Source organism: Asterias rubens, chromosome 9 (genome assembly GCF_902459465.1).
Source record: "Asterias rubens chromosome 9, eAstRub1.3, whole genome shotgun sequence".
NCBI lineage: Eukaryota > Metazoa > Echinodermata > Asteroidea > Forcipulatida > Asteriidae > Asterias > Asterias rubens.
In genome coordinates, this window is record NC_047070.1 from 434,941 (window position 1) to 451,567 (window position 16,627).

Below are 16,627 nucleotides of genomic sequence, written 5' to 3' on the forward strand. Positions count from 1 at the left end.
TCTAAAGGCATTCTCGTCATGCGTGTGTAGAAACCCTCACGTCCATCCTTAACTTCATATATTCTTACAAAAAAATGATGGCACCTTAAGATGCTTGTGTTGACATTTCACATGGTTGTCAGTAACAACACATTTTAGAGGTTGTCGCCAGTCGGAGCCCTCTTCCCTCCCCCAATCCAACAACGAAAAGGCAGTTTGACTCCATCTATGAGGAGAGATTGAAGATTTCAGGCGACTGGATCATCCCGATCGAGACCTAAAGTACATACAAACACCTCCCGTTGATGCACGCACGACAACTGCGGTTCCCTGCATTGCGTCAAGGCGTCAACATTCATAACGGTCAAAAACGACGAAAAAGGGCGTCGACTCCTGCAAGTTGGCCCGGTTCACACCATCGGCCCTCGGGAATTTACCAAAATCTACACACCATAATGAGATGATACTTTGCAAGTTGGCCCGAATCACACCACGAACTTACCAAAATCTACACACTAGAGATATGAAATAGACTTTATAGTTTGTGGTCGGACATAAATAGTTCTTTGGGTGTTATTTATCAGTACGGATTCATCATCTGACATTTGAGCTCCCCAAAAGTTTGACACATTCTCAAGTTATTCTTTCCCAGCTCAACTAGCGACACCAAATAAAATGCGTTACATAAAGTTTCCACTTGTTTACCGTAACCAAAGTCTGTGAGACTAACTATGACGTTATGCGTATGAGCAATGGCAGGTGTTCATTGTGTAGAACTCTATAACAATCACTGATTGTTTTCTCAAACCCAGCACAATCTGGGGATACTAAAGTATTTCTTATTGACGTCTTCTAAGTCTCAGTGTGCGTACGACAGGTGGTTGATTGTGCACTGGGACAAAAATGTAAAACAAAATGTAAAAAAGTAGTTTTCCACTCTAGTTTACAACAAGCCTCTGAGGTTGTTGTAGCGTACTGTATTGGTTGAAACAGTGACAGGTGGCTATGTGTGGGTTGTGATACTCTGTCATCTCGTTGTCAGGTCAATGATATTGATTTCTAGAAGAAGCTACCCGGGCATCAACAGCCGACTGCTACAGGTTCAATCTGGTAGTATACGCAGCAAGATTTCTAGGCCACGCAGACAACACCATCTCCAGCTGACCAGCAGGCTGGTTGGGCGCCGCTGGATGGCCGTTTAGTGGCGGAAAGCATCTGCCCTAAGACCAAGCGACAGATTTATAAATACCGCTGGGATCTTACTAGAACATCTCCTTAATTATCTATACGTGCCAAGTGTTAAGCCTCAAGACGATTCCCATAAGAAGAACAGCCATGTGCTCTCTTTTGGTCATTATGTTTTAACATGCCGACACTCATGTCAAATGTATACTAAGAAACATGATTCATGGCATTCTATTGTAGTGACATTATGAAATATTGATATTGATATTGACGTTTAACTAATCATGGGCAAAGCCGCGAGGCGGGAATATCGCCAGCCAATATTCAACATTTCTTTCGATATATGAACATGGCCAAGCCTAATAACAAGGTAACGACTGATGGGTACATAGTATGACTACTCTACTTCAGACATGAGTCTGTCTTTCAGTACATCATGTCATACTCAGCCCTTTCCAGTAACTTACGTCTACATCAAGGAGTAGGTTTTGATGATGTTAAAGTTACAGACTTGTATAATAGAAATGTTCAGCATTGGTTCGAGCACAGAGCAAGTCCTTGCCCTATGGTTAGAGCCTAGCTCCATTTCTTTTAGAGTATCATGTACATGACGCTATACATGCCGACATTTATTTATTTATTTATTTCCCTTTATTGTTTATCCTTACCCCATCTGTTATTTTTACTTATTTATTTATTTTTAATTTAATTTATTTTTTATTCTTAATATATATTTAGCATTTTCTATTGGTTTTTAATTTTCTGCTTTTATTATTGCTTTGTGTACTATATTATGTTAAATCTATATTAATTTTATTGTGTACCCCAGATGTGGGGCAACAGATCTACGGATCATAGTATGTATTTGCTTTCGTTGTCACTTGCCCATCTTGGGGTATAATGTTGTCAATGTATTTTGTTTTGTACTGTTATGGCGAATAAAATAATAATAATAATAAAATAACATGTTGATGTCAATATCGATCCCACAGTGCCAATCGCACCTCAAACACACCTGGTCTAGCTAGAAACACGTGTACACAACACCGATTTCAGATTGAATTTAGTGTGGCATCCTTTCCTCGCCGTCATGTCTGCTGGTCCTTTATATGCAGCGATTGTCCGTACGGTTGTAGATCTCTTGATTTCCGGAACGAAGAATTAGTCTGGAGTGATATGGTGTATGAAATAATATTGCTTTCTAATAATGAGACGTCTGACTGCATGCGCAACAAATTGGGTGTCCGCCTGGATGTGTGTCCATATCGTTCATATTGAAACAACAAGTACAGAACACCTTAAACTAGAATCATCATTGTCAATAAAAAAAAACTTCCAGTAGAAAGCTCACACACTAATATGTCAGCGACAATTTCCGTCTAAAAAAATTGTTCAAAGACAATACAACATATAAAGACTGGAATGGTCTGAGTAACTCAATTAAAAAATCAATTACTCTACCTGTCTTTACAAGAAATTTGAAAAAGCAACTACTTGATGGATATTCATAGATTATGACTGTTCCTGCATTGTCTAGGTTATGTTATCTTTCAACACACCTTACATTAGCCGTTGTTGTGTTTGTCTGTCAAGTCTATTGTCTGTACAATATGTGCTGGTGCTGTTATTTTTGTGTTCGTCTGTCCATAGGTTAAGGAACAAAAGCCACGCCTTCACCTGAACCTAATTGTTGTCCTACCGCTTATTACATATAAAATTGTTATTAATCTATTATTTATATTGCGTATACATTGTAATAGCCTACTTTATCATAAACATGTTATTGTGTAACTGAATGTAATGTTAATCTATGTATTGTAAGATGAATGGACAACGATGAAATAAATGTTAATTAATAAAATAATAATAATAATAATAATAATAATAATAATAATAATAATAATAAAGACAACAACCGCATCAATAACAATAGTTCCTTTAGAGCAGTTTACCGGTAGCTCTATAATGGCAATATATGTTGTAGGCCTACGACAGCAACAACAGCAATACAGCAGCAGCTGAAACAGTTGCAACAATAACATCAACAGAGACAGAGACAACGACATTGACAGCGACAGCGGATGCGACAACGACAGCGACAGCTAAAACAATTGCAACAATAACATAAACAACGTCGACAGAGACAGGGACAACGACATTTTCATTGACATTGACATTGACAGCGACAGCGATATCGACAACGGCAGCAACAGTAACAGCTATAACAATTGCGACAATAACATCATCAACGACAACGACAACGCCAATGAAAGTGACAGTGAAAGCGAAACTTACAGCGGTAGCAGAAAAGACAATGACAACCTCAATGCCAACAATGACACTAACCGCATCAATGACATTAGTTCCATCACGCGTAGCAGTTTACTGGTAGCTCTATGTACCATCAACACTGCAACAATAGCAAACATGGTAACTATCACAAAAACAACAAAGACAACGACCACTGCACCAACAAACAGGACTACGACAACACAACTTCAGCAGCAGCAATATCCACAACATTAACAACAGACGACGACCATCTCTCTCTAAGACAAACAACCACAATTCAGTCATTTAATTCCACCCGCAAATTGTTATCAAACTCTGAGAGTGAGTAAAGAGCAATCATCCAAACATTGATAATCGATTCCCATTCAGCAAGTTACTCTTAGGCATTAAGACAAAGACACGACACAGAGCGACAGTTAACATTCGCCGAGTATGGTAATGATAATCTGTCAATATGCTAGGCATCTTAGAGACGTCTTAGATGCGTATTGGAGGCTTTTACCCTCACCATAGAGAAAGGACTTTTCTCTAGTCTTTCATGGAGTGCCAAAGGAGTACACTCCTCCTCAAATACATTACTTCTATATTCATTTTCAATGAATATGAACGTGACTAGAGTTTTTTGTGTTTTGCCCTTGTGTATTGATTAAACCGATGAAAGCCTGATAGGCAACCATGGAGATATGTTGGAAATGGGCGCGATTCAGGAATGATTTAAATTAGCTCCACGACCAAATGGTGATTAAAACTGCCATAGGCTGCACACCTCAGGAATGGGCAACTTCGCTGACTCCTAAAACAGTCATTAGAAATACAACTGCATAATGAAAAAGGTCTTAACTTGCACCGTGTTTAGATTGAACAGTTTTATTGTTTTGGGGTTTGATTAAGGCACAAGCTATATTCCAAATTATTACAGAGGGTCATTCCACCGATATGGTCTGCTTTTTATAAATATTACTATGACCAGACTTGAATTTCAAAAATTCATAATTTGTTTAATGTATTCTCGAGCTAAAGCCGCTTTAAATACAATACTCGTTTTCATATCAAACAAGCACGACAGTAAACCCCTGTAATGACTGGGGATAAATTATCGGCGTTTCTCCGAAGTCAATGCCCGGCATTGAATTTGATTAGGTTGAGTCTTTATCATATAGAAGCATGGATGGAAGTCAGCTGGATCTAAGATGTCGATGTAAATACACCCATCCAATATTAATTTTGGAGGGGAGGGGGCCGAGTTTTTCTAGTAACTTTCTTTAATATTAGCGGCATCTTGAAAAGGGCCGCCCGTTCACGTACAATGCAGACCATCACTTCAGCTCGAATAAAACGCCTTGTGATTGTTATGCATTAGTCACGTTGTAATGGATGCGGCCCTAAACATCCTCACTCGGTATGTATGTGCTTTTTTTTAAAGCATGTTTTTCTAACAGGTTGTTTTTTCTTCTACTTTTTAGATGCATTCATGTTTACAGTCGAATGCGCTGACAGGTTCAGGCGGATAGACTTGTGGTTTGTGCAATGATGCGCTCATGGCTGATCAATATTATAACACCGTCCAGTCATTCTTTCATACAAATCACGTCACCATATTGACACAAGGGTTGACTGAAAAGAACGCCGCCTGGTGTATAACTTCTCTTGAAGACATTCAAAGCATACTGATCGAAACGTTGAGTTGTCGACCCCTGGTAGTTTTCAGAATCAACACTACTCAAACGAGATTTACACATGGTGCTACCGCAATACTTACCTGATTATACCCCCACCACGCTAAGTTTCAAATCCTACATAGAATGGTACCTGTCTCACGTTTAATGTTGTTTAACCGTAACCACTAACTGGGAACCAAACCTTAAAATGGATAACTCCACAGCCGATCCAAGCTTTGTTCTGACCAATTTCTACCTCAATGTTCTGACAGTTCCCCAAGTACTCATGCAAGTTATTATGTTGGCTTCCGGTGTATGTTGGCATAACTATTTCTAAAGAAGAGACGCAGCGATGTGGCTTTAACAGGATAAATCGAGGTTAATGGAGTCACGCCTACCCTACCAGATCGACTCTAGGTTTAGAGTTTCCCGAGTTACCCACATCCACCGCCCCCTCCAATCTGCTTCGGTCCTGACTGACTCGACACTTTCGAGAGCATTGGCAAAAAACTAATTACAACGTATGCACGTTATACGATCTTCACTGTACGATTACAAATGGCTCTTTTTTCATCCGAGAAGTAAGTTACTTGGACCATGGAGGAAGGTCTAGCTAGCAGACACCCAGAGTCAAACGCAAAACATTGAAAAACAAGGGATCATCAGAACAGCAATTGGTGATTTTTCTAAATATTTGGAATGGACGCTTAGGCCTACATGTAATGCAGACATCGATTCTAATATTCCATTATTTACCAGGAAAGTAATTTAATCAAATGCGCTGTGTGCTGAGGTCGGCATCAATATCAATCTGTATGAAACGGGTGAGCATGGGTTATTTGCTGAACTCTCCCATACATAGTACAGGAATGGTAGATATCAGAAGAGGGGGGGAGGGGGGACGGGGAGAGGGGGAGAGGGGGGACGGGGAGAGGGGAGAGGGGGAGGGGGAGAGGGGGGAGGGGGATAGGGGGAGGCTGGTTAGCTTCAATCGGAAAGTTCAATGATTACAGCGTTGGGTTTATATTATCATCTCAAATAAGCCTTCCGTGAGTTGTGAGGGAGATATAGGACTTGGAAGACCCCACTCCCCTATTTTGAATACGTATTATCTCAGAAGCGTTACTGTAGTAACACTTCTTAGATTCTAATTGAAGGGGATTAAAAGTGATATAGTTTTTCATAAACACAGTACTTCAATGTAACCATTTCTCCAATAGCACTCCCCTATTTTGAATACGTATTATCTCAGAAGCGTTACTATAGTAACACTTCTCAGATTCTAATTGAAGGGGATTAAAAGTGATATAGTTTTTCATAAACACAGTACTTCAATGTAACCATTTCTCCAATAGCATGATGTACTTGTTAAAGCCATTAATTTTAAGAGTGATTACCAAACGGTATCCTAACCTTTAATATAGCCTATATACGCGTGGTAAAACTAAAATAGTTCACCGGTAACATGGCGAGTTATAACTGGGAAACTGCCAAGAGTATTAAAGAGAGAGCAGCACCACTACGAGGCCGAATTTACAGGAGCTGCTCCCCACCTCCTGTACGAAGACCCTACAACGCACGTTTAGCAGGTAACCTACAGCCAGGAGTCAAACTCCCGTCCCTGTATAAAGAATCATTGGAACAACACACACTGGTCAGCTCGCTAAGTAGGAGTCAAAATATTTGCAATCACTTGAGATGAAATCGATTGCCAAAACAAGCAGATAGACCTTGCTTTCTGATAGAAAACAAATATTAGATTCTCTCCAGATGTTATGGCTATGGGATGGAAAACATTATTCCTCGGGAGATGTTTAAACGACCTGAATTTCTTCTGCTCCTTGTTTCACAGACGTTTTGAAGAAAACAGTCAATGATGAGACTTGACCCTTGTAAAGCCCCTGGATGTTTAACCCTGGATGTTTTGGTGAGCTGCTCAACCTTTAAAAGAGCCAAGACGATCGATCCAGATCAACAACCAGGTCATTTTTGCGGGATTGAAATTACTCGAAAATGTCTCTTTACAAACACAACAAAGACTCTACTCAGTGCATGACAAAAACGATTTACTGTTAGTCGGTACGTAACTATTAATATATTAGTACCCGTGTGTGCCCTTTACGACAATTGGTTTCAATTGCTAGCCAGAAACACTTGCATGTTTTTTTTATTTTAACGAGTACTGTGGCATAACTTGTAGAATTGTGGATCCTTTTTTAATAGTCGATCTGGATACCATTTCTTCAATGCCATATTGACACAGCGGTTTTATTAAAAACGCTTGAGGTAGAGTTGTCTTCCGTACGGTGGTAAAAACAAATTATAATTGCAAGGGGTCTCCGTAAAACAAACGCGTAAATTGTTGAAAATTGAAAGGTACTTTATTGGTCCTGGCACGTCTTTGATATCTCTGTCAGGTAACCACACAAATTGTGTCGACCCAGACAATAACATTACTTTAATTGTAAATATTTAGAAAAAATAGTAAAAAGTTCATTTAGAAAAGTAAAAAAAATAATAATAATAATAATAATTTCATGAGACTTCGTACCATTGATTATTCTTTCTTCTTTTTGATATCGGCAGTGCTGTCATAATACCTAAAACGAGACACAAAATCGGGCTAACATGATTTATTATGTCATTATTTTAACCACATCGTAGAAAATGTTTAATTAATTATTATCCCTAGCTAGACCACGCCACACACCTCAACACAAGGCGTGACATACCTCTGCCAGTATCATTTGTTTACAGCATTGGTCAACCAATTGTCAAATGGTAGATCAACCAAAAAGAAATAATACAGATATAGTTAAGCTAATAAACTGGCATAAATTAACCCGGTGTCAGATGCAATTGTGTCCGACATGCAATACTGTCCGCTCCGGACTACCCTGCATATGCAATCGTGTCCGGTGCTATGCAAAAACCGTCCGGCGGACATGTACTTGACTGTACATGTATGTGTGCGCGCGTAAGCGATCGTGCATGCACTGAACCTACGCAGCATGAATATTCACGTATTTATTATTGCAGCGAATACCCAACGGCCGAACATTTCCCATGTCATTCATAATAGGCCTATAAGTATTATATTAAAATACCTTGCCTCTGAAGAAGGTCCAGTTTGGATCGAAAGCTAAGGCCACCTACCCTATTTATTATTATACTAAAACAGATATATGACATTTGAAATTGAACTATCCTTCACAGTTTGCAAAAAAACTATTATTTTAAAGTGTTCTCTTTTTTACTACGGATACAAACTCAATAAAAAAAGTCTGACGTCATATGAGCAGCATCACTTTTAGCCTCCGTCTTAAGCTCTGGCGGCAATTTTAGAAAACTAAAGGTTTCAGGTTGGTAGACGGAACAAAATGGCAACGCCGAAGTCAAAACTGGTATTCCGAATAAGTCGAACATAAAGTCAAACTCATGGCACCATTTCAATCACTTGTTAAGACTTGAGTGTGCTTTTTGTTTGTTGTAGTTCTGTACTATATTAGACTCATGAATAATGAGTCCCCTTCACGTAGTGTGAAGACGTGAAACTGGGGTCCAATCTCCGGCAGAGTGATATTGAATACACCACGGCCAATCTACAGCCGATAGTTGATACCCCTTAGACATTTCTGGGGTCCTGTTATAAAAACCAGCTCAATGTGTTAGAGAACTGCATCGTATTTAAAGGCACTGGACACTGTTGGTGATAATGTCAAAGACCAGCCTTCTCACTTGCTATATCTCAACAACTGCATAAAATAACAAACCTGTGAAAACTTTAGCTCAATCTGTCAACGAAATTACGAGATAATAATGAAAGAAAAAACACACTGGTCACACGAAGTTGTGCGCTTTCAGATGCTTGATTTCGAGACCTCAAACTCTAAATCTGAGGTCTCGAAATCAAATTCGATGAAAATTTACTTCATTCTTGACAACTACGTCACTTCAGAGGGAGCCGTTTCTCACAATGTTTTATTCTATCAACCTCTCCCCACTAATCGTTACCAAGTTATGTTTTGTGCAAATAATAAGTTTTTAGTAATTAGCAATAGGGTCCACTGCCTTTAAAATAGCGTAAACTTTTTTTTAAACAAACTATACCTTTGGTTATAGAACCTTTCGATTGTTTTAAACTTATTATAAATAATTATGACAATGAAACTTACATTATGAGCAAATTTCATTTCAAAAGGTGGTCTCGTTTTTGAGACCACCTGAAGAAAAAAAACTTGTTTCATGGGTTATGATTGTTTTTTGTTTTTTTTTCAGATGTCTGGGACAGATTCAAATGTTTGGGTGAAAAAAACCTCTTTCTCTTTTGTAATATTATTACTACACGGGGTCATCAAACCAGTACGTTTTGTGTACGGTTATTGACATGTAGAGTAGTACACCTACATTATTTTTTAGTTTCAATGACAGAGGTTTTATGTTGGGCCAATGTATGAAAGTAACCATCGATCGTGCTGACCAAAATGATCTCAAATTATGCGTCATGGACTGCCATTTGTAACGAAAGTAATGATAAAAAACGTAAGAAATTGCGAAGAATATTATCTCCTAAAAATCCTCAAGTGGGTCATTGCGGCATCAATTGAAGTTCTTTGCTGAGAACAACGTTCACTTTCCAGCTTGCATTGTGATCATGACCGACATTTGATACACACATTCTAAATATTCATCCCATTTTGACAGTTTAAAATCTTTTAAGACCATGCCAATTCGTTTTCAATTTGAACGAGTAAATCTTTCTCTCAGACGGCGATTTCATCTGTTCCTTGAATTGTTGATGTGGTGGAATTCGACACCGACTTCATTGCTCGGCTCGAGGAGGACATTTTTGTTTAATTTGTCGGAGTTGAACTGTTCTTTTTAAAGTAACTGTATTTTTCGGAGTAATAATGTTAGAATCTAGTCACATTACACCCTTGGGGAGCAGGCAGCTTCTCTCGCTTTGTTGCAGTTCTTCATAAAATTGACAATTACTCAAGAAATTTTGGAAAGAAACATTGGATAAACTGAGACTCCAGACTCAATTCAAATATGTCATGAAACGACCAATTTATCGTTTTGCGTCGCTGTGTGATTGTAAATTATTCGATTACAATTTTATTTAGTGCTCACGTCAGCCCGAAAGTATAAAGGAACGCAATGTAACCATATATAAACAGAAACGTAACTTGTGCTGGGGAGGTTGACAAGAGAGCAGCAGGTTGTGCTTTGCGGGCTTGTACATAATCATCTTTTATAAGTAACAAAATCAAAGATGGTCATTATCATAAAACATAATAACGAGTTGTAAGTTTACGGTTTGATACCGTTGAACGTCGGAGGAAAAATTTGTTTAGGAACACAATGCCTTGAATCGGACGAGTTGGTCGTTGAAAAGCATTTGAAACCGTTTTTTAGGAAATGCAAATGGTTAGATAGATAATTTTAAAGTAGAATATAATAACCTATACACAAATGCCTCGAAAATGCACGATTTTCCTTTTACGACGCGAAGAAACACGGTCGGCCATTTTGTGGAGTCAAACATTTTACCCCATAAAATGACGACCGTGTTAGTTCGCGTCGTAAAAATACAAACGGGCAATATCGAGTGACATTTAACGGGCAATATCGAGTGACATTTTTGTGGATCATTATACTCTTCTTTTAAAATTCCTTTCTACAAACGGTTTCAAGCGCTTTCAAAGACCAACTCGTCCAATCTAATGCAACATGTTCCTTTAATAATTTGACCCACATCCTACAACACTCCTGTGTCAGAATCTGAAACCTGACCAATGTTCAGGTTAAGAAGAACCGGATATCGGTTTAAAAACGGGATTTAGGTCGGATTATGTATCAGTAATTACATATTCTGGGGGTCATTTTGACACGGAATCAGGGTCATACTAGCCCAGAAGTGGACCTAGGAATGCCAGTAAATTATGTTATTTCTCAACTCGACCGGTTTCGCCGGCTTAGCTGACACAGTTCATGAGTCAATGATGCGTTTTTGAAACATTACAGTAGAAATGAAATGTTTTTCAAACCACATCATCTACATCAGAAAGTGATGTGCCTCTTTTGGGCCTTGACTTAACACAGGGATGGACAAGTCGTCCTTAAACCTTTACATTGTAATCTGATTATGGTAATCCCCAATGGATCCACATATAGTACACCAGATGGCATCTCGTCCATCCTAAAGTCGTCCCCTCGAGCCTAACCCGTTCCTTCATTCTAGAAGCCTCTTTATGGCGATGATTTTATTTCACGAGCGAGATATGAATTATGTGTCCTCGCTTAGGTGGCAATTCTTTCATATTTCATTTCTGAACATGACAATATTAAATAACATATTGAGAAACTCAATGCGATAGCCCAACATTAGAGTTATCTCTCAGCAGTACACAATACGACACCATAAGAAACTGAACACCTCAAAGCTGTTGGATTCCGATTATGATGGTATATGCCAAATCAAATGTAAAAGATCTATCTGTTTACTGGTACAACCCTTTATTCCAACTGAGAATGCAATGTAGCTGGGCACGTCTAGGTACCACACACATCAATGCTTCTATATGCTGATAACAGTCAGGCCACTGCTATACACAAAATAACGTCAATTCTCGGCGCAGCATTAAGTCTCGTCCAAAACTATGGGGTTGTTTACTCGTGGTGAGCGAATAGTGATTAGGCAATAAAGAGGACAGACACACTTTCACAATGCCCGCTACCAATGTACCGAATCTGGGTAGGTGGTCATGCTTGATCTGTTTCTGGGTCAGTTTCCGAAACGGGTCATTTCGATTCCAAGTTTTTCACGGGGTAGTTTTAATGTGTTTCTATCGACAATGATCTGAATGACTTTACTTCTCAGACAAACCCAATGTGTAGTTAACAAGCATTAGGGAGCTGTGAGAAACGGCTCCCTCTAAAGTAGCATACATTTTGAGAAAGAGGTAATTTCTCACTCAAATAATAAAAGACTTCTCACTGGAAGTCTTTTATTCCCATCTGAAAGCACACAAATTCGTCCCAACAAGTGTGTTTTTTCTCTCATCATTTTCTCGCAACTTGGCTCAATTTAGCTCAAATTTTCACAGGTTTGTTATTTTATGCATATATGTTTGGATACAACAAGTGAGAAGACTTGTCTTTGACGATTACCAAAAGTGTACCTTCCCTTTAAATGGCTGACAGCTTATGGGTGATTCGAGGTTGTTGACAGAAGAGCCGATATGACAGTTGGATAGCGGGACTAATGGGTTATAAACCAATAACATGGACAGATGAAAAGGGTATGTAGACACGGGATGTAGATACATGTACATAGATTGTGTAAGATGTTAAGTAGTAACAAGACAAAAAGTGAAGAAATATTGATAAGTATACGCGATAAAAGATTATACAAGTTGGAGATAACTCCAAAGCTAAAAGCATTGGCTCAAATTCACATCAGCTTTGCAAAACCTTTCAAAAGGATTCCCTTAAACAAGATTGCGCAATGGATATTGTTATAGTCTGGATGTGCCACATTGGACCCGGTTAAATGTTTCGAAGGAACACCAGAGCAGACGACCAAGTCTGACGGTAGAAAAACACTTCATCAAAACCAGAGAATTCATAGCTTGTGATTGAAGATGCTGCACAGTGGATTGGGTTACATGGTTCGTGTTACAAGAGTAGCTATTAGTAGAAAAGAGCCAAAAAGTAAGGCATGAATGGCGTACTAAGTGTAACATGGCTAATTGTGTGGTATTGACGACACTTCCTCTATAGTAGTGGGCGTGACAATCAATATGAGAAGGAGGAGGGGTTCGAACGTTGTGAACTTTGAAGGGGCGGCTGGAATTGCAGCCGAGTGTGTAACTTTGATCACGTTCTTCATACACGGTCACGTACAGTTTGCACGCTAGAAAGGAGATAAGAAGAAAACAAAATCATGGAAACTGCGTGAAGGGGTTGTGGGGTAAAGGGGTTGTGGGGTAAAGGGTTGTGGGGTAAAGGGTTTGTGGGGTAAAGGGTTTGTGGGGTAAAGGGTTTGTGGGGTAAAGGGTTTGTGGGGTGAAGGGGTTGTGGGGTAAAGGGTTTGTGGGGTGAAGGGGTTGTGGGGTAAAGGGTTTGTGGGGTAAAGGGTTTGTGGGGTAAAGGGTTTGTGGATGGGTGTGATGGGAAAGGGCGGTCTAATAAGAGGAGAAATATATTATTGCCATCTTGATTCAAGAAGACACCGAGACTTTATTCATCCACCGTACCCTGTTTGAGTCAAGCTATTAACCAATGTTGTCAGCCTCTCCAAAATTATTAAAAAAACTGCAACTTATCTTCATTTAAGCTAACCAATTGTTATACTCTATTATTATTAGAGTCCTTAAACCACAACAAAGCAAACCAACTAACGTGGAAACAAAAAGCAAGACACATTGGCTTAGCCCAAGAAAGATACAGACAAATAAAAGATGACGAGAACAGCGAACTTAGACCAGCATGGAGAACATCAGAATTATTGGCACGGTGAACATGCAATATGAGTGAATGGGAGCATGCAAGTACGAGTAACCAATCCGAGGAAGGGCGCAAGGACATCACACCACAAAAGGACCAAACAATTCTTGACGGGACAAATAAAATAAGTAAACCAAGCTACTCTCGCTCAGAAGCATGATGATACATCGAAAACGAGTTGCACTGGCTCAATTAAAAAACATTTTTTCGACAAGACTTTTTCTACGGCGTACATTATCTTGATTCAACTGCTCTAGTCAGAATGAGCTTTGCCTGCACTCCCCTTCACCTTATCTCTTACCCAAGTGTTCCTCTCTCACCCCTTTGGCATTGTCTAATGTCACATCACGGCAAAGAGATCGTGACATCATTCTGAGGTGATTCTACATCTCGTTAAAGACTTCTTAGAGCGTGTCTTCACGGACTGGCTGCGGCTTTTCTACAGCGCCACTCCCCGTTGATTCGACCTACTAATGGAATCCTTCGTACGCCGACGACCTTCCCTGCCAGTTCAATCTAAAATAGAAGCCTTAAATGAGGAGTGTCTCACTGGGGGGGGGGGGGAGATACCCCCGGGAGGAGATGATCCAGAATTAAATGGAGCCGATGGTTTGAGGTTATTATCCGCTTTATTGGTCTGATCACAATGCTCGGCTTAAATCCTTTGTACAATCATTTATAATTTAGGAAAATTGTGATATATAACATGAGCTATCCATAATCCCATTTCAGTAATTCCTAACTAAAGGCGCGTAATTCTTATTTTTTTATTTTTTTATTTTTTTACGTCACAGTACATTCAAACACTTAAAAAACAATTTTTCGCGGCAAATAGTCGTCTAGAGATATGACAGATAGATATGACAACGCTAGGTTTGAGAAGATGGTAACTTTTCTGACGTTTGACACTGCTGGCACAGTGACTAGGAAAAGTTGAGTTTGCATTTTCTCCTGAAGATGATCAGAGCATAATGATTGAAACATTGAGTTGTCAACAACCATGCTTTAAGAACCATTACTAAAAGAGACGTCCACATGGTGCTACTGTAAACCTCAACTAACTTTAAATCACTCATTGCATTACATCAGCCATCTTGTATTCCAATGTGGTGTGCAGCATTTTGGCAACCACACAACCACGTGGAGTATCATTTAAATTTAGTTTCCCGGGATGAATCTTGCACAGGTGGTAACAGAGCTAAGATATTATACCAGCCGTGTTACCACCTGTGCAATATGCCAGCACTGGTGCCACAGAGCAGATTGTTAAAGTATTTATCAACATCATGACGTAAATACACTAGGAACTCCCTCCCGCGTGGCCTACCGAAAACATTCAAACAAACAAACAAACAAACAAACAAACAAACAAACAAACAAACAAACAAACAAACAAACAAACAAACACACCAACAAGCAAACTGCTGAGGCTGCAATAAGTTCATAACTCAGCAGCTCGTCTGGCAGATAGTTGAACCAACAAATCTGTTCAATATAACACTGATTTTGAAGAGAATACCAACATAGGAATCTTGTTTCATGAATTGGTCCTTATTCAATTCCCCGACACAAAGCACTGTTTAGGCTGAGGAGCCGGCTACCCTTTTTATCTACAACTGCAACCGAACAACCTATATCTCCTAATTACTCTTCGATTTCACTCTTTTTATTTTGGTCAAGTCAGTTCGATTTCGTCTGCCAAGTTATTCCTGTGTGTATTCATTCTCACCATCGGCAAGGTCAAGTTTGAAATCCAGCTGTCAACCTTGTCTCCCGTCCCCAGAGTGTTCTCTTTGCAATCAGAGTCATCGATTCTCACGAGACAGGGGAGGAGTGACTTTAACTTGTCCGTCCATTATAAACCCCGTCACCCTCTCCCCTCCCTCGGTGCTGCCCTGGGATACATGTGTGTCACTCTCAGTCAATTCACAAGGAATATGTTCTCCGAGTAGCGTGTATTAAGAACCCGAACCAACCGGCGATGGATTCACATTTCGACTCGTGTGACGCAGACCATGACCATATCTCGGTTTAATCTTAGAACCTCCTGATTTAACACGTGAATAAGATTTTAAAGACACTGGGTACATTATTTGTATTATTACTCACAAATAATGTTATAGTAGAATAAGACTTATTTGAAACGAGCAACAGAGAGGCTGCAGTTGAAACACATTGTAAAAAACGGCTACTCATTAAGCAAGGTAGTTTTTGAGAAAAAGGTTATTTCTCACAAACATTTTGATATGAAAAAGACTACAGGCCTCAACCCTTCTAAGGCGTCTGAAAACCCACATTTTTGTGAAAAAGGGACGTTTTTTCTGTCATTGTTTTTTGCAACTTCAATTAACAATTCATCACAAATTGTCACAGGTTTAGTATTGTATGCATGTTTGGATACACCAAGTCACAGTACTGATCTTTGACAAGTTCAGAAGGTATCCAGTGCCTTTAAAGACACCGATCTCGACAGCGGTTTCTCCAGTCTTTTCACTTCATCAGCGATCTCCTAGTTTCGTGTTATACGCGAGGGAGATGACTCACTTCTTAAGGAGATGCCTCACAAGATAAAAGTCAGAGAATTGCGGCATCTATTGTATGTTAGCTTGCCGCGTCATCAATTTTCACTTAATTTCCATTTGTGTGGAACACAAATTTAATTTAAAGTCAATGCACTAAAAATTATTTGTGTATACACAAAGAATGCCTCCCAATGAATTGACAGCATAGAAATTTAGATGGAGCCTGCCATTGTGATATCACATGATTCAATTGAGGTTAACAAAATAAGACAACATGAGGAGTGCTCTTGACAAACAATATAAATAACTAGTGTTTAAACTCTATACCGCTAACAATTTACAACAATAAACTTTTAAATTTAGAAAACAGCCAGAACCAATTGAGCTTAAACGTTCAATGTTGGATGTATCCTACGAATTATCATGACTCACAAAAAAATGTCTCTGAATTACCAATGTTGTCCGCTTATATATTGCAAT

At 39.2% G+C, this 16,627-nt stretch overlaps 1 protein-coding gene across 1 annotated transcript; it reads left to right on the plus strand.

The window, feature by feature from the left end:
- The first annotated feature begins 1,577 nt into the window (after window positions 1-1,577).
- Window positions 1,578-3,690, plus strand: LOC117294652 (anaphase-promoting complex subunit cdh1-like). Its single transcript, XM_033777157.1, has 2 exons — window positions 1,578-1,645; window positions 3,348-3,690. Exons 1-2 carry the CDS (start codon window positions 1,578-1,580, stop codon window positions 3,688-3,690), a joined length of 411 nt encoding a protein of 136 aa, XP_033633048.1.
- The last annotated feature ends 12,937 nt before the right edge of the window (window positions 3,691-16,627 follow it).